Source organism: Gossypium raimondii, chromosome 3 (assembly GCF_025698545.1).
Source record: "Gossypium raimondii isolate GPD5lz chromosome 3, ASM2569854v1, whole genome shotgun sequence".
In the NCBI taxonomy this organism is placed as follows: Eukaryota; Viridiplantae; Streptophyta; class Magnoliopsida; order Malvales; family Malvaceae; genus Gossypium; species Gossypium raimondii.
In genome coordinates, this window is record NC_068567.1 from 56,155,212 (window position 1) to 56,173,716 (window position 18,505).

Below are 18,505 nucleotides of genomic sequence, written 5' to 3' on the forward strand. Positions count from 1 at the left end.
TTTAGTCACTTATGTTTGAAATGTTACGTTTTAGTCACTTATGTTATTATTTTGTTACGAAGTGGTCATTTTTCCGTTAAGTTCTGTTATCTCATTAACGGTAATCTTACGTGGCAGTCCAACTAGATTTTAAGTGTCAACTTAAATTTCCTAATAGAATAAGAATAAATTTTTAATTAAATAAATTTAATTAATTAAAAATTTTAAACCCTAAATTTTAATTAAAAAACCGTTCATCTCCCTTTTTTTTAGTTTTATTTTTCGGTTGACTAAGAAAGCAGTCATGTCTTTGAGCAGGTCTCAGTAATCATCAATAGCTTGACTCCATATATTTAAGAACATAAAGCTTCTACCTTTTTTCTGTAACATCAAAAAAAAGATAAAAGGAAAAAGAAGGAAAACCCCACACCAAATTTCTCTGCATTTTTTTTTTTTTGCTTCCACTTTAACCCATTGAAGTAGACATGTTGGCGACCTTATGGATGGAGGAGCTTTCACCAACCAAGAGTAAATAGCTCTACCAAACAGCAGCAACAACAGCAATATCACCAGTTGAAACTTTGAATGCCTGCGCCAAAGCTAAAAGCTAACAGCTTTTGGGTTTCAAAATCTTTTAGAAGCTTGTGTTACAAAGCTATGGAGTCCAATGTGTGTTGCTCACAGAGGTTAGAGTATAGTGGTATGATAGTAAATCACTCTGTGTTTTGTCCTTCACCTGGTCCTTTTGAAGAACAGCAAATTGAAATGGAGGGTTTGGTTGAGAAAGGAAGACTCATTAAAGAGAAAAATGAAAGCTTTAGTGAGAATGAGATTCAAATGGGAATATTTGCTGAGTTGCTTGAAGACAAGGGTAGGAAAAGTAGTTCAAGTTCTGATTTTTTTAACATTTGAAACAACCGGGCATGAGGAGGAACACAGTCACAGTAGTTCCGAGGAAGGGTATGCTGAAAAAGAAAACTAAAAAAAAGGGAGATAGAACTCTTTTTTTAACTAAGATTTAGGGTTTAAAATTTTTAATTAATTAAATTTATTTAATTAAAAATTTATTCTCATCTCATTAGAAAATCTAAGTTGGCACTTAAAATCTAGTTGGACTGCCACGTAGGACTACGGTTAGTGAGATAACAGAACTTAACGGAAGAGTGATCATTTCGTAACAAAATAATAACATAAGTGACTAAAACGTAATATTTTTGACCAAAATATAACATGATGTAAACAAAAATAACTATTTTTATAGTTTACCAAATTTTGTATGGAGCGGAGCCATGATGAGGATGAGGAACCAAGTATCATGGGTTCAAAGAAGACGGAAACGATCGACCTTCCACAAAATGCCCATACGCCCACACCACAGTGACTACCCTCTACGTTCTCACTCTTTAAATCTTGATTCTTCTGGAAATGTATTCCAACACTCTTTGAGTCAAAGCATCGAATACTTTATGTCTGTTCTCTGATGAAAATCAAAGCTTAAATCTATCTTTCAAAAACCCAAAAACTGTAAAGAAAAGAGACCAATACCAGCAACAGAATTGAGAAAACTAAAAATTAGAGTGAGCGGGTAGATGAGATGATACTGCCCGTAGTAAAGCTAGGAACTCTTGCGCTGAAAACCGCTTGCAAACCCATTGCTAATCGTCTCAAGAAAGATGCTGGTTTACATCCCAGATTCCGGCAATTGATCATCAATATTGCCCAGGTTTCCCCCCTTCTTTTCTTTTCACTTTCCTTCAATCATATCCGGGTTATTACTTTATTATTGTTTTAACTAGTTTCTTGTTAGCTTATTTTCGATGTTGTTTCTCTTCGGCACTTTTTCTTACTGGGTAATTCTATGATCTCTGGTTAACGTTCCCTCTACCCTTCAGTTATATTTGATCTGATATTAAGAGTGTGTTAAGTTTCTATGTTGTATAATTCGTAGCATTCCTTTTATCCTCACTGAAAGGTTTCCATAAATTTCAACACTTCCAATTGAGTACATTTTAACTTGTCAGGGCTTTCGATGCTGTGTAATTGAACTTTTAAAACCTGATTAGATTCTATTTAATTGCATGCTTGCTCCAGGCTCCAGCTGCTGTTGGTTATTTAATAGGCTGGTAATTAGTACATTTTGGCCATTAATATTCAGACTATGACTTTGATGTGATACTGGTTTGCATTCTACATCCAGAGTTTCTTGTCTATAGTTCAAAGATATGCTTCTTCTGGGTTTTCTTCCCTGAGTGGGAAGGATCAATTTTGCATGCTGGAGGGGCATGAGCTTTTTTCTTATGTTGTTAAACTGCCTTGACTGTTCTATTTTGTCTTCAATGATTTCAGACTTAAAGTAAGATGTATTATCCAATGATGGAAAAGTTCTGATCAATAATACCCATAATTGTTGTTTAGTTCAATTTTATGTTGTTCCACCACTCCCAATGAAATTCAGGAAAATGTCTTTTCTTACCTAGATTGCAAAATATAAAGTTTTTTTTTTTTTCATTTTAAGGATGTTTTGTTTTTTATACTGAATCAGGCAAATCATCGATTTACAACCACAATGCAAAGACGAATTTACGGTCATGCAACTGATGTTGCGATACGCCCCTTGAACGAGGAGAAAGCTGTCCAGGCTGCTGCTGATCTTCTGGGGGAGCTTTTTGTATTCACGGTACTTTCTCTGTTTCACTTTACTCTCAGCATCTTGTTCAAGCTTACTAGGGTCTGTAATTACAATTCCTCCTGTGTATGGCTTGGGTTCATTTCCTTCACTACAGAAGTGATTGTTAAAAGACAGATCCCCTTCACTTTTGTGTTCATAAACGGCTGTTGCTTTTTGTTATTGTTTAGGTTCTGTTTGCTTAATGTTCGGATGTAGCAAATGAATGAACAATTTGAAAAGGGTGGTTGGTTTGTTACATGAACCCTAATTATATGTGGTCTGAATTTTCAGCTTCATTAGTTTACTTGCTACTACGGCTTTTTGAAAACTGAAGATGGAAATTTATTTCCAAGTGTTTCATGGTGCAGTGTGATAACTAAAGCATGTATTTTCTTCAAATTGACCTAGGAACCATAAACACTTACCAGTGACTTTTCCTTTATTATCATCCAGCTCTTTTAGGAAACATTACTCTCTTTACTCTTAATGAAAACACATGGTCTGAGATGGGACCATAACTTGATTGAGCATATCAAAAAGGGCGTATGAATGTTAGGTTGCTGTTACAAGCAAACTTCTAATGAAATTGCAATTAAAGTTAAGAAATCTCCGAGAGATGCTAATAGAGCTTTTAGTATGAAAGGAAACACCAGAATATAGATATTACCATCTTGAATTTTTGTTGATGAATTTTACTCTCATACTTAGCTTAAGGGTGAAGCATCTTTTACTGATACATACTTTTCTCACTTTAATTTTTACATAGCTTATTACACCAAGACTTATCATACTGCAATTGAGATTGAATGATCCTTATTCTCTGTCTCACTTTAGGTTGCAGGAGCTGCTATTATTTTTGAGGTACAAAGAAGCTCCAGATCAGAAGCAAGAAAAGAGGAGCAGCGCAAACAAGAATTGGAGGTATTTGTTTATCTCTGATTGATGCTACTACTTTATTGGATCCTTTTTTTCATACAGTGATCTGTTTTATTGTTAAATTAAGTAAATTATATTACCAAGACTTGCTTGGAGAAGTGGTTAAAACTTCTGTCTGGCACCTAGATGACACGGGTTTAAACCCTATCATCCTCCTTTCCCCTCTTCCAATATTGTAATGATAAAAAAAAAAAAAAAGAGTAACTTATATTAATTGGTAATGACTAAATCATCCTCCAATGTCTTGTTGACTTTGAAGGTAATTGGCTTGTAGTACTAAAATTGATGGGTTCACTCTTGTGATGATGCATTTTGAAGTGATTAATTTTTATTCTTCGCATGTTACGTGCCACCATAGCAAGGCAGATGCATTTGTACTCCTGGTTTATTAAAATTCATCATTTGTCCATTGTCTGGTGTCTAGGCAATGAAACAAAAAGATGAAGATGTAGCACGAGAAGTTGAGCTGATTAAACAAAAAATTGAAGAGCTGGAGCAACTAGTAAGACAACGAGGACTTGCCGATTTATTCAACTCCAGGCATGCACATGGTGCTGAAGGTGTAAAAGCCAAACCATCTTGATTATTTCAGGAACCAAGCTTGACTCTAAAGTTCAATGTAAGACCTAACTTGACCTCAGTAACATTTTGATATTCCAAAGAAGTTGTTCAAACTCCAAGAAGACATTTGAGAGAGGGGAAAAGAAAAACATTTATGCTGATATAATACAATTGGGTATAATTCTCAGCTTCTGCTGAATTTTAGTTTGTTTGGACATATGGGAATTGGAAAGCTCCAGTTTAGATGCTTATAGCTGCCTTTGAAACATGAAAGCTTGATGTTAGGAGGCTTTGGTATTTTACAAAATGTTTTAAAGCATTACAGATCATTTTCATGTAACATTCTGTGATTCTTGTATGACCACAGATTTAGTTATGGCAAAGTGGAGAGACAAAGGAATGTCACAATAAATAAATAAATCGCGGTGCTGAAGTTTTTCTTTCCTAACAAAATCTAGAATAATTTTAAAGTTTTAATTGAAATACTGCAAGTGATTTTTTTCACTTTTTTTCTTTTTTAATTTTATACTTCCATCCAAAATGAACTTATTTCAATCTTTTGAACCTCCCTTTATCTATGATCAATATTTTCTAAAATAATATTTAATTAATGCCTATTTATTTTCTTATCTAATTTAACGTAGTAAAATACTGATAATAAACCCTTTTAAAAATTTACGGGAAAGGAATGGATAGTACACTAAGGGATAATAAGCATATTGGACTTTTTTAAAGAAAAAATACTTCCCATTAAAAGTAATTATAAACAATACAGTGCATGCAATACATAAAACACAAACAAACTGACATTAATCGCAATACTAAAAAGATTCAAAAGCAATTTAAAAATATATTATCTTTATTAAATTGACTTAATAGTAACCGCAACACTAAAAAGATTTAAAAACTATCTAGAGATGCATCACCTTAATCAAACTATTGATATTTGCATCTTAGTCTTGAATCATTAGACTAATCTGATGATGAACACCCGTCAATCAAAAAGCTATTGTCAAATGCCCAAGAGAACCATTGCATCATATACACAAAAAGTTCCAAGTCTGGAATGGTTTATCTCCTCAACATCTTGGAGTCCAATTTTGCAAACATTATCCTGACAAAGTTCTTTGAGAATGGTTCTCAACAATTCAGGCGGCACTCTTGTCTTGTCTCATGTATATACATGAACACGATTAGAAACACAACTAAAAACTGAAAACTAAAACCTTTGCTGCTTTCAAAGAGGACATGGCACACAAATCACCACAACTTTCAAAAATAGTAAAGTGGACTAAAATTAGAATCACCCCAAGTTTTAATTTGGATAAAATTAAGCTGTTAAAGTTTTATAAATTTATCCAACATCCTAATTTTTTTTAAAAGGTTGAACATTTTAAATCTTAAAATTAAATTAATTATTTCTCTTTTTAATAGTTGAGAGGATTTTTACGCTTAGTATTTTAAATATTTCTACCATAATATGAGTTAAGTAGATACCAATTCAATTGAAAAATAATTGAAATATTATTTTAAATAAATAATAAATATTATTATAAAAATATTTATGTATATTAATAATTTTGTAAAATCTTTAAAAATAAATTTAAAATACAATATCAAGGTCGAAAGTTTAAAATATTAATAAAAATTTAATTGAATTCTCGTAATTGACTTAATGCTTAAGAAATATTCATCCACAAAATCCACTTTGTGATCTTTTATTCGTACATCTCCTTTCGAGCATTGTGTTGTGTGTATGTCCTTATATTCTCTCTCTTCTAAAAATACACCTCCTAACTAATTTTTCTTTTATTTATTATTAAGAAATGTTTAGGATTTAACAAGTTGATAAAAAATAATTTAATCCATAATAAATAAAAATTATTTTTTTATAAGGTAGAATACTTAAATGATTATATTTATCCTTTTAATAATATATCAGTATTCAAACAATCAAATTAAGATAATATTCGGAAAGCTATTTAATAAGTGGATTTAGGTGTACTTGCTTGTAATTATACAAGGATGTATGTTTAGATGACGATTGTAATTGGTGGGTTCCACTGAATTAGATGCAACTGGAGCACCCAAATTACACTTTTCAATTCTTAGAGGGAGGGTGAGAATTGGAGTAATCACACATAATTATACCCAAATCCAATTTCAAATTGTTATTTTTATAAAAATTATATTATAAGCATGAACGAGTACGAGTGTTTGTGAGGTTATGGCAAAAATTTTCTTATATTCTAAACTTTAAAAATTATATTATAAAAATAATTCATGTATTTTATAAAGTTATAACAATAAATTATATTATTTAAATATTAAAAAATTCTAAAGTTATGGCCAAAAGTTTATTATAAAAATAGGGTAAATATCAAAACTACACATGAACTTTGATTTAATGTGCAATTGTATACATGAACTTTGATTTTGTGTAATTTTATACATAAAATTTTGATTTCATCCAATTCTTGTAAATTATTAACATGATTATTGATATAACGTCATTTTATGTTTATATATTGAATACATAAATAATTATATTTATCCAATATAAAAATAAATTGATGTATTTATTTCTTTAAATGTGTATGATTAAATCAAAATTAAAGTTTCATGTATACACTTGAACTATAATTAGAGTTTCACATGTATAATTGCATCAAATTAAAGTCCATGTATACAATTGCACATTAAATCAAAATTCATGCATACTTTTGAGATTTATCACTAAAAATAATTTACATGTTATAAAAGTGTTATAGCATATTTACTTATAAAAATTATGGGCAAGAAGTATAGACATAACTTATTTATGTGTCCATGTTATATATATATACATAGTATACTTATTAATAGAAAATGTTATAGTTTTTTTATCATAACTTATTTATAAAATATCTTTCTAAAGTTGTAGTAAATTTTATATTATTTATAAGAAGTGTTTTGAAAGTTCGGACAATTTATAAGACATTTTAATAAATTTTATATTATTTTTACTTCACTTACGTATTATAAAAAGTAATATAACCTAGCATAAATCATTGTCCAATTTAAGTTTATATAATTTTTTGTAATTAAATCTACAAACTATTTGAACTGTGAACCAAAATATTATAAGGTTGATGCTAATTATGGAAATAGAAAAGACTTTTCTTGCTCCATATCGTGGGATATGATATCATTTGAGAGAATGATGCCAGACGTAAACATCATAGACAGTTTGTGAACTCTTCAATTTGAGATATTCAAAGCTTTGAAATGTAGTAGAGAAAACATTTATTGTTTTTAAAAATATTTTAATATTAACAATATTACCTTAAGATAGCATAAAAAAAGGTTGAATCATACTAACATGTTGCATATTTTATAACTTCAATTATAGGTGAAATTGAGATGATTCATACTTTTAAGAGTACATGGAAGAAGGAGAAATTGAAAATCTTAATAATCTGATTCCAATTTAGATGATGATGAACTCGATTAAGGATCAACAAATGATAATAAGGAGAATATGTTAAATATTGAGGAGGAAATAACCCAACAAATATGCAGTAGAACAATTAGATAAAATTTCATATGATGTTATTCTTCTTATAATTTTTATTAGCAATTGTATTATCAACTACTGTTTTAGACTAAAATAATGCATATGATGATTTGATTTTAATTTTGTTACTAACTTAAAAATTATTTTTGTCACACTAATAATTTTTTGTAGTAACTAAAATTTTAAAATATAAATTAAATAACGTGTAATTACAATTTGTACAGTCAAATATGACATGAAAAATTATAATGTAATTACACATTGTAAGCATCTAGGAAATTACAATTTTTGTAATTATAAAAAGTGTAATTACTACACTAATAATTTCATTTTATTCAATTACTTTGTGCTTACCAAACAGACTCTAAATATTTTTATTATTTTTATTAATAAATCAATAAATTATTATTTATTACTAGTATTTATATATTAATAAATTATGTTTTAGTAATTTTATTATTAATAATAATTAATTTTATTAACAATTTCCTATTTTTACTATATAACATTAAATCATATCTTTTAGATTTTAGTTATCATCGAATCTTGAATTCAAATTACAACAAACACTTTTAAAAATTCTCATCCAAAATTTTGTTTAGGATAAACTATATCATTAGTCATTAAATTATGGTTAAGTTTTTTTGTCACTTAATTAAAAAATTATAATTTGATTACTAAATTATTCAAAAGTTTTCATTTAAGTCACTACGTTATTAAAATCGATACTATACGACTTTTTTTGTTCCTACTATCTACACAAATCAAAAACTCTATTTCTCATCTTTTCTACAATTCAATTCTTTTTCATGAAATAACTTTAGACGTCATGAATCTATGAATAAAAATTCAAACAACTTTTTTCTTCGATCTCCGACAATGACTATCAGATCAACTTGGATCTAAGATATGCTCTTCTACTCATCGATGAGTACTAATCCACTGTATTAGTTGTCGAATCATTGCTTGGAACTCCCTAATAGAACTTTAAAAAAATAAAAAAAAACTTAACAGCCCGGTGTTTTAAATAAAATTTTTGAATAGTTTAATAACTTAAATGAAAACTTTCAAATAGTTTAATGACAAAAAAAAATTATCCATAATTTAGATGTAATTTATTCTTTTAATTATTGACTGGACAATTAAGACATTTAAAGGGGAAAAAGTGTTGGCTGGCAAAGCCAAAAAAAAGCAGTATATATTAAAAGAAAGAGTTAGTCAGTGTTGTGATGCATGCGGGTAAATATAAATAGTTGGGAGGCGGTCTTTTTCGTATTTGTCGCGGTTGCCCCTCTGCTTATCTGGAGACTGCGCTGGACCCTCACTCCTCTCTTCTTCCTCCTTTTCCTATTGCATGTAATATTTTCCTCTTTTCTTCCATCTCTTCTCTTTTCTTTTTAGGTATTTTTTTCCCTTTCCCTTTTGTTTTTTCTGTTTTCTACTTCTGTTCTGTTTTTTTACTTATTTATTTAAGGTTGTAATTTTGGGATAACATTTGTGAGATCAAATGCGTAACCCATTTTTCTCTCTTCTTTAAGTCGTCCCTTTGACTTGATTTTTTTGTTCTTCTTCTTTTTTTAAGTTTTAGGGGTTTCAGTATTCGATTTGGAAAAGTTCTTGTTATGTTTTAGGGTTTTTGGGTAGGATTGAAACTGTGAAAACTAGGTGGATTTGGGATCACTACGGAAAAGGGTTCTTATTTATGTCTCCGTTAAACAGCATTATAAGATTTATCTTCAGTTTTCTCATTGTTTTGTTTATTTAAGTGTAAATTGTGTGTATGTGTGTGTTTTTGTGTTCAGTGATTTAAGGGTCGAAATTCTTAGATATGTTAGGTCTTCTAAATTCTTCCATTGTGGTTTAATAGGGTTTTGGTGTTAGGAGGCAATGCAGAATAATTCATCAAAGAACAAATGTTCATCTGCATCTCACCAGCAGATGGTGGACAATGCCAAGAACCGGCTAAATTTTCTCCAAGATCAGTTCACTGATCTTCAAGCAGCTAGGAAGGAAGGTCGAGCCGGTGATGTTGCAGTGTTAGAGGAGCAAGTTTATCAGAATCTTCGTGAGTGGAAAGCTGAGCTCTGCACACCATCCCCGGCCTCTTCTTTATTGGTTTGTATCTTTCTATTTTATCAACACCGCTTAAACTCTTTGCATCAATCTACCTGTAAATAAAATGGGGTTAAGCTCTGTTTTTGAACATATTGGATAGTGTTTCTGTGCCTAAACGTGAAGTGACCTTGATGAACTTTATGTAGGGTAGTCTTGGATCATTCTCTGATGATATAAACCGATTGTTGCAACTGTACGAGGAGGAAGATGATGCCACTAGTCCATTAAAGGAGCCAGCTGTGCTGAAGCCTGAGATTGATGATCAAAGCCTAAATCCCAGTACTTTACCTGTAATTCCCGAGGTGAGACCTTGATCCCCAAATGTGATGCTAATATGGAGAAAGACTAACTCGTTTGCTTTAGGTTTTCTTTTCTCCATTCTTTTCTTACTAAAACACTACTACTCTGAAAAGAAAGGAAATTAAATGTAAATTAAAATTTATGTTAAAGTATTTTATGTTTGGGTTTACTCTATAATATTTTTCCTTATTGTTGGTTCGATATAAATATATATTTATTTCTTTATAAAGTAAAAGTGAGTGTAGATATCCTACTCTGGCGGACACTGGAGAGTCTATGTGCCAAAATTTTAATTTCATTTGATAAACCCATTATTGTTGAATATATATTCTTTTAGGTAGCTCTTGCATGTTGATTTTCTTTCTCCTAATACTAGCCATTTTATATTAAAAGTAAATTAGGTGATGATTGCGTTGGTTTTTGGATATTTAGCTGAACTTAAGTGCAATTTTCATTATACTTCTGTTTCATACTTGTTTAAATCCAATTAAGTAAAGTTTTCATTATGCTTCTTTTTCATACTTGTTTAAAGCCAAAGTATGAAACATAGATTTGTTTGAGTGACACATTGATCTGAGCATAAAACATTGACCTGTTTCATCCTTTGCGCAATGTTTGCCTGGAACTGGCGATGAAGACTAACACATTTTCTTTCTCAGGACTATTTTGTGACTCATGAGCCACAAGAACAATCATTTCAAGGGTTTGATTTATGCAAAGTTTCTACCTCGGCTAATGCTGACATAAATTATCAATTGGATTATCATCCATTTGATTTACAACAAGATTTTGACCATGAGCATCTCCTCGATGCCAATGGCACTGAAGATTATGTGAAGGATGCTAACTCCAACATGCTGCCAAATATCTCTCCTCCACCATCTGCTTTCATGGGTCCGAAGTGTGCACTGTGGGATTGTACAAGGCCTGCTCAAGGATCTGACTGGTTTCAGGACTACTGTAGCAGTTTTCATGCTACCCTAGCTCTGAATGAAGACCCCCCTGGCACAACTCCCATTCTACGCCCTGGTGGAATTAGTTTAAAGGATAATTTACTACTTGATGCAGTTCGAGCAAAGGCACAGGGTAAGAATGTTGGCATCCCTCAATGTGAAGGAGCCGCTACCATGAAATCTCCTTGGAATGCTACTGGTAAGCTAACATGGTTTTGTCTCTCTTTTTTCTTTTCTTAAAAAAGAATATTCATTGTTATCTTGGAAGTGTAGTAGATAATGTGGTATGATTGGTTTGCGGCTACATATCTGAAATAGTGTCTAGTTTTCTCTGTGCAACTTTGCTTTTGGTAATTCTGGCTTTTGCGTATTTGCTTTGAAAATAAAAACCTTGCTTTCTTTTGTCCTTTTTCTTGCCATTATATGTCCTATAAGAAAGCCTATCTCTTCTATTGCAGAGCTATTTGATCTTTCTTTACTCGAGGGTGAAATAATCAGGGAGTGGCTCTTCTTTGATAAGCCTAGGAGGGCATTTGAGAGTGGAAACAGAAAGCAAAGGTCATTACCAGATTACTCTGGACGTGGTTGGCATGAATCGAGGAAGCAGGTGATGAAGGAATTTGCAGGCCAAAAGAGGTCATACTACATGGACCCGCAACCTTCTGGCAAATATGAATGGCACTTGTTCGAATATGAGATATATGGTTGTGATGCTTTTGCTTTATATAGACTGGAGCTGAAGCTTGCGAATCAAAAGAAGAGTCCCAAAGCAAAAGTTCCAAAGGATTCGCTTGCTGATCTACAGAAGAAAATGGGAAGGCTCACTGCTGAAGTCCCTGGAGATGACAAACCTCCTGGTAAGGGCAAGACAAAGGCAAACAAGAAAGCGGCCATGGCTGCTGCTGCAGCGGCAAATGTTAATTCTGCTCAAGATTAGATGAGCGGTAAGACTGACGAGGTGAATTATGGTTATAATGTTTCTGAAAGAAGAAAATTGACTAGTTGTGCATTTGGCATCCAGTGTTATTCTGCATCAAGCTTTGCTGTAGTTGGTCTATAGATAGAGACCAAAGATTGCAGTGTCATTTTCTTAAAAGAACTTTTTTTCCTTTATTCCTTCAGTTGCTGCTTGCTGGCTTTTTTACTGCTTATATGGTGTTTATGTACAGTTAGAGTAAGCGGAAACCTTTATTATATTAAACTGGGGAGGGAGGTAAATGGTAAATTGTAGATGAAGAAAATTTTATGTAGGGAAACATGTTAATTTCTCCCTAATATTTGATGCAGTTTATTATTAATCCAAAGCAGTGGATTGTTTTCTCTCACACTCGCCCTTCTAGTTAGTTTATATGTACAAATCAATGGGTGCTCATTTGCTTTCGAATGCTGCTTGGTTTTAACGTATACAAAGCCCAGGTGAGTGAATGATAAGGAAAAGGAGTTGCATTGGCCTGTCTGGAATGGGTGCTCCTTTTCCTGTTATGCTACCCTTCACTTTCACTGCCATTTTCAGATATACGAGTACGGGTAACATTTAGACATGTTAATTCTTATTCCATTATTTATCCGTAAAAAAGAAATCCTAATTTTGATTCAAATCTAAATTGACCCAAGGCGTATTGACTTATTTTAGAAACATTAATTTAATGGAAATCGTAAGTACTATTATGCAGTGATATGTATGATGCTACAATCATTATTTTAATATGCATGTACAGACAACATTATCAATAATAATAGCAATATATTGTTGAAATGCATACTTCCAGTTATTTTGGATGCGCCTGAATGATGTTTTTTACTCAAATAATACAAAAAAAATAAAAAAATAAAAACTAAAATAATACAAGCATTTTATTATCTACCAAAATGATACAAACAGTAGTGGAGGGACTGCCACAGGCGGCACCAATGGTGCCAGTGGCAGAGGCAGCACCAAAGGTGCAGCTGCCACAGGCGGCACCCCCCATTTATTCGTATTTTTCTTATTTTTAGATTTTTTATAAAAATAGTATTAAAAATAAAATACTGAAAAAATATGTTTATGGAAAAATAAAATGTGAAAAGAAATAAAAAATGAAAATAGTATATTTACTGAAAGTAATAAAATCCGAAAAAAAAGAAAAATACGAACAAAGGGCTAAAATAAGGGTTTTCACTAAATTTATATAAAAAGCGTACTAAAATAATATAAAATAATAAAATACAAAATAGTATATTTTTGAAATGAATAAAATCTGAAAATAAGAAATGTATTAATTTTATATTATTTTATATAGGCGCACCCCTTTGTTCGTATTTTTCTCTTTTCGGATTTTATTACTTTTAAAAATATACTATTTTTGTATTTTATTATTTTATATTATTTTAGTACATAAAGTTTGAAATGTATTATTGTTGTGTGTTTTATATAAATTTAGTAAAAACCCTTATTTTGGCACTTTGTTCTTATTTTTCTTTTTTTTCAGATTTTATTACTTTCAAAAATATATTATTTTCGTATTTTATTATTTTATATTATTTTAGTACATAATGTTTGAAATGTATTATTTTAGTGTGCTTTTATAAAATTTAGTGAAAAACCCTTATTTTGGCCCTTTGTTCGTATTTTTCTTTTTTTGAATTTTATTACTTTCCATAAATATATTGTTTTCGTTTTTATTTCTTTTCATATCTTATTTTTTCATAAACATATTTTTCGGTATTTTATTTTTAATACTATTTTTATAAAAAATCCGAAAATAAAAAAATACGAATAAAGAGAGGGTGCCGCCTATGGCAGTCCCTCCACTACTGTTTGTACCATTTTGGTACATAATAAAATGCTTGTACTATTTTGATATTTTTTAATTTTTTTGTATTATTTAGGTAAAAAAACCCTACAACAATTCATTAATTATTTTGTACGGAGAGCAAATTCTATATACTGAGCCCAAAGTGAGCCATCTCACAGATTTTTTTTTTATTTCGAAGGGACACGACCTAATACTTATATTGGAAGTCATGTAATTTCTGAAGCAACGGAACGTGATGCTGTATACATGCTAATAAATGAATCCTGCACTGCTCCATCTTTGAATAATAAGTAGTAAATTATAAAACCATATTACCACAACACAAGGCCATCATGTCAGTCATTTCAAGAAGCATTGAATAGAATTTTATGGAATTCAAAGGATGTTCAAAGTACAGCCAAGACATAGAATATGGAGAGAGGCAACATTTAAACCCCTCCTCCCCCACAACAACACTTAAAATGATTGAACAGTTAAAACAACATAAATACATTCTACACTCCATATCAACCTTTTTTACTCTCAAATTCTTAAACAGTCACCTAATTTCTGAGCTCTCAAGGGAGTTTGGTCCTCAAAACCTTTTTTATTATTATTTTAGAATAGGACAGCTCATGAATGTTCCTCAAAAGCTGCCCACCCTATCTGTAATTTTACCTTCCACAAAATCAGATTCTATCCAACTTCTGAAAAATTATGCAATTTACTAAGGGACACAGACGGCAGCCATTCTCAATACAGCATCCATCTATGCCTTCAACAAAGTTACAACTTCTTCACACCAATTCTGCAAAAAAGGGCACTCATTTAGTTGGCAATTTGAAGACATAAACCAAGTAAAATCTCACTCCAATCACAGCCACATGTACCAACAAACAAGAGGTGCAACTGAATTTGAAGGCAAAATTTAGAAAAACAAAAAGAAGAGTAATAATGTCAATCTTACACAGCTTGAGAAGGATGGCAAATCCCCAAACTTGTTCAAAGGATGGGGGTAAATATGAAATAACCCTCCCTTCAATTCATTTAAAGTTTCAAGCACCATTAATCATCTCATTTGGCTACCGTAAAACCTCAAGCCCCACAACCATAAAACAGGATCCCAATTCATTTTTAGTTATTCGGCCTCATATGCCTTGGTTCAAGTCAGATGTTGACATCCAATAATAACTTTATCATATAATAGCATTTATAGCGCCAATATGAATTACTAAATATTTTCACACTAATTCAAAATCTCGGTATGCAGTTTCCATATAAGTGGCATATGTATAAATAAAATGTATATTCACAACTATATTCAAGTAAAAATGATAAAAATATAATAAGTACTTGACTGACAGAACCTATTATCTCTACCCTTTTTCTTGGTAAGAAGTGAAACAACATTTCAGCAACCCCATCAAACACTTAAGCATTCTAACACCCAGAAATTTTAAAAACATCTAGGATCAAAATGCTTTAGCATGTTTGGCTCAATTGTTTCAAAGAGGGGTGAACCTTGTAGATCCTTAGACGTACATCTACGTTCAAATCTGAGCAATAATTAAGAAAAAAGAAAAGAAAACAATGGGAGGTGACAACAAATTTTCCTTTAGAAAAAGTTCCCAACAATTTATTGTTTGTTTTTCCACAAGTCTTAGAAAAGGACCAAAACGTGAAACTCAAACACCCGAAGATTAACAAGGCTTTTTTTTTTTTTTTCCTGTTTAACACCCTTTTTGATGTTTTACGTTAGGATGAGGTGAAAATGCTACAATCAGCCCCTAAATGCAATCCTAATAAATCCATTTTGACCAGTAACAATAACCCAATCCATATCAGTCATAACAATAAGGATTACACAAACACAGCCCTATATTAAAGCATTATAAAGTGAAATTACACAGCCCTGGTTGCTTACTTCAGTGTTGACTCAATCTAGAGAGGGGACCAGAGACCAAGCGATATGTTCACAAGTACAAAGATTAAAATCAGAACAAGTACTTATCGGGAGTAAAAGAAAAACAATAAATGTAAAAGACTAGCTTTCATTTTACAATAGAATTATGTTCAAAAGGACATATACGTACATGCATACACATATAAATAAACCTTAACAAGTAGCTATCCCTGCAAACGAGTATCTGTACTGAAATCAGGCATTTGGGTTTTCTTTTTTCGTAGTTTAGAAAGCTAACAAATTGTTTTTTTTCCCCCTAAAATTAACCTGACATTGGATTTCAATATCATAACCAACAAGGAAGGGGATTAGAAGGAGAAAGGAAACATACCATCCACTAGAACTAGGGCGATTTCCACTGGATCTGGGATGGGGAATCAAACCCAAATCTGATTCAGCGCCTTTTCTGATCTTCTCGTAACCGCCAGATTTGGGCCGCCTATCTTCACCATAATGACCCGACGACCCAAAATGCTTCAACGCCTGTTCTCTTCCACGCAAAACCTTGGGTTCGGGTTTCTCCTCTCTCCCTACAAAACCCGGCCTAAGATGAGGCGGAACGAATCGATCTGGCTTCAGCGGTCCAGAAACGGGCACACCTTCTTTCTCCTTCTCTAGACCGGGAATTGATGTCCCAGAACCGGGTCGTAAAGAAATCTGATCAGATGAAGGTGGTTGATCTGGGACTAAAACAGAACGAGGTTGAGGTTGGGGGTGTTGGGGAAGTGTTGGGGAAACGACAGGAGGAGTGGAAATAGGCTTAGGGGAAGGACGGGTCAGGACGAGCATACGGCCATGGGTTTTGACATTGCCTGCGGATGAATAAGAAGCAAAAGAGGAATGGGTTTGGTGATTGGATTGGGGATTCTTGTTGGAACCAGATGAGGAAGAAGAAGGAGTCAGATTTTTCTCGAGGACATGGTTGAAATTAATGGAGGTATATTTGTTGGTTCTTGCCATCCACCACTATTTCTCCGCCAACTTCACCTCTTTGGTTTCGTTTATAAATTGATATACTATAGAACCCAATTTAGAAGGAAAGTTGTTTCTTCAAAACCATTAAATTCAAACAGGTGTTTATATATATATATATATTTGTCTGTGGGCTGTCGTGTTGATCTGATGGCATTCGCGATGCCGATGGGTTACACTATGGATTTAGAAGAGCGAATGGATTGGTCACCTTCCATTTACTGATCTGGAGAGATCTCAGCCGCTACATTTATGCCTTTTTCCTTTTATTTTTCTAATTATAATATAAACATAAAAAAGAAATTACGTATTTGATATATTCACAGTATATATTTTTTTATTTTATCATTAAACTTATAAAATTATTTATGTATTTTTTAAAATATTTTATTAAACTTAATCTTATTTGCAGAATCTAAAATTTTACTCCCTCATCATAAACACTTAGAAAGATCCCAAGCTAAAATGTACTTTTTGCACACACTTTTCTCCATCAAACTTTCCTCCTCCTTTTTTCTAACTAATAAAGTAATAAGTGAAAAGTTATTTAAAATAATTTAAATAAAAGGGTTATGGGTGGTTACAAATGATGACTAGTAGAAGGAGATGGATATTCCTTTTTAATTTTTTACTTCTTTTATTTAGTTTTTTAGAATTTAGTTCGAAAATTAAAAAGCTAATCTAGTTGTTACTAAATATATGAATTTGTTTGAGATGATTTTGAGATTAACAATTTAATACTTAATAATTGAACTAACTTTTAGTTTTTACTAGAAATTTTATCACGCACGTATATTTATGAAAACTACTGATTTAAATACATATATATTTGTTTAAAAGTAGCATACAATAAACAATGATTTAAAACTAATTAATTATAATAATACATGAAATATATAGGACAATAAACTAAAATATATTGAGATGAAACTTTGGTTAATGGGTAAATCTAAGGTCTTAATAATCCAATTAACATAAGTTTAAATCTCGCCATATGTATATTTTAATTAATTTTTATAATAGAAAAGACTAAAATATTCTCGAATAATATAATTTTTAAAATTACAAATTGGTGACTCGGTTAAAGGTGAACTAACTCAATACACTTGAATAGTAAGTAGCAGTTATTGTTGAGCAAGTTAAAAGGAAAAGGAAAAGGAAACCTTCATATTCCATTCCCTTAAAAAAACTAGGCCCATATCTCAGGAGGCTAAGCGTGAGGAAATTGTGGCAGCATCGTCCGTAGATTTTCGCCACGTATGATGAAGACACAAAAGATGATAGTGGCTCCGAATGCGTCGGACACAGTTATAAATATTAGCTTTACATCTTTTATCTTTGTTCACCTTTATTTAAATGTTGAGAACTTCGTCTTTTCGCTTAAACATTCACATCATTTGATATCAGCTATTATTATAATTTATTAATTAAAATAAATTAAAACACAGTATCTATATCTGACAGTTATGGAAGCACAGAAATGTGTTATGGGCAGTGGGGTGTTGGGGAGGAAAACCATGTTTGCATTTAAGGTTGTACAAAAGAAAAGAAACATGTGATTCACATCTATCCCCATCCCAATCTATTTCTTATATCTTAGAAACTGAGTTCGCCTTGGCTTGCCACGTTGCATGGAAGATTTTTTCTTTAAAAGAAATAAAGTATGCATTTTATTTTTAAAAAATATTATAAAATTATAATAATTTTTTCATGTAAATGATGACACAC

General features: G+C 31.6%; 3 protein-coding genes across 5 annotated transcripts; 2 read left to right on the forward strand and 1 right to left on the reverse strand.

Moving 5' to 3' along the window:
- The first annotated feature begins 1,266 nt into the window (after positions 1-1,266).
- On the forward strand, positions 1,267-4,560 carry LOC105794839 (OPA3-like protein). Its single transcript, XM_012624196.2, has 4 exons — positions 1,267-1,702; positions 2,522-2,656; positions 3,482-3,568; positions 4,008-4,560. Exons 1-4 carry the CDS (start codon positions 1,574-1,576, stop codon positions 4,164-4,166), a joined length of 510 nt encoding a protein of 169 aa, XP_012479650.1. The 5' UTR covers positions 1,267-1,573; the 3' UTR covers positions 4,167-4,560.
- Positions 4,561-8,928: 4,368 nt separating this feature from the next.
- On the forward strand, positions 8,929-12,393 carry LOC105794834 (transcription factor VOZ1). 3 transcript variants are annotated; one of them, XM_012624190.2, is made up of 5 exons: positions 8,929-9,056; positions 9,568-9,815; positions 9,962-10,117; positions 10,775-11,267; positions 11,527-12,393. In XM_012624190.2, the coding sequence occupies exons 2-5, from the start codon at positions 9,588-9,590 to the stop codon at positions 12,003-12,005; spliced, it is 1,356 nt and encodes a 451-aa protein (XP_012479644.1). In that variant the 5' UTR covers positions 8,929-9,056; positions 9,568-9,587; the 3' UTR covers positions 12,006-12,393. The 3 variants fall into 3 exon arrangements, with proteins under 3 accessions (XP_012479644.1, XP_012479643.1, XP_012479645.1); XM_012624189.2 differs by having other exon boundaries at positions 8,934-9,056; positions 9,582-9,815; XM_012624191.2 differs by having other exon boundaries at positions 9,001-9,101.
- A 1,805-nt stretch (positions 12,394-14,198) lies between these two features.
- On the reverse strand, positions 14,199-16,884 carry LOC105794838 (hypothetical protein). The gene is made up of 2 exons (XM_012624195.2): positions 16,137-16,884; positions 14,199-14,650 (listed from the first exon to the last, which is right to left on the reverse strand). Coding segments are annotated over exons 1-2 (630 nt in total). The 5' UTR covers positions 16,766-16,884; the 3' UTR covers positions 14,199-14,649.
- Positions 16,885-18,505: the final 1,621 nt, after the last annotated feature.

Excerpts from the sequence above, each read along its gene's own strand:
- LOC105794839 (XM_012624196.2), top strand. The coding sequence starts at position 1,574 with ATGATACTGCCCGTAGTAAAGCTAGGAACTCTTGCGCTGAAAACCGCT. Across the intron at positions 2,657-3,481 it reads GGGAGCTTTTTGTATTCACG|GTTGCAGGAGCTGCTATTAT; the intron begins GTACTTTCTCTG and ends GTCTCACTTTAG. Across the intron at positions 3,569-4,007 it reads AGCGCAAACAAGAATTGGAG|GCAATGAAACAAAAAGATGA; the intron begins GTATTTGTTTAT and ends TCTGGTGTCTAG.
- LOC105794834 (XM_012624189.2), top strand. The coding sequence starts at position 8,934 with ATGCGGGTAAATATAAATAGTTGGGAGGCGGTCTTTTTCGTATTTGTC. Across the intron at positions 9,057-9,581 it reads TCCTCCTTTTCCTATTGCAT|GAGGCAATGCAGAATAATTC; the intron begins GTAATATTTTCC and ends TTTTGGTGTTAG. Across the intron at positions 9,816-9,961 it reads CCCCGGCCTCTTCTTTATTG|GGTAGTCTTGGATCATTCTC; the intron begins GTTTGTATCTTT and ends AACTTTATGTAG.
- LOC105794838 (XM_012624195.2), bottom strand. The coding sequence starts at position 16,765 with ATGGCAAGAACCAACAAATATACCTCCATTAATTTCAACCATGTCCTC.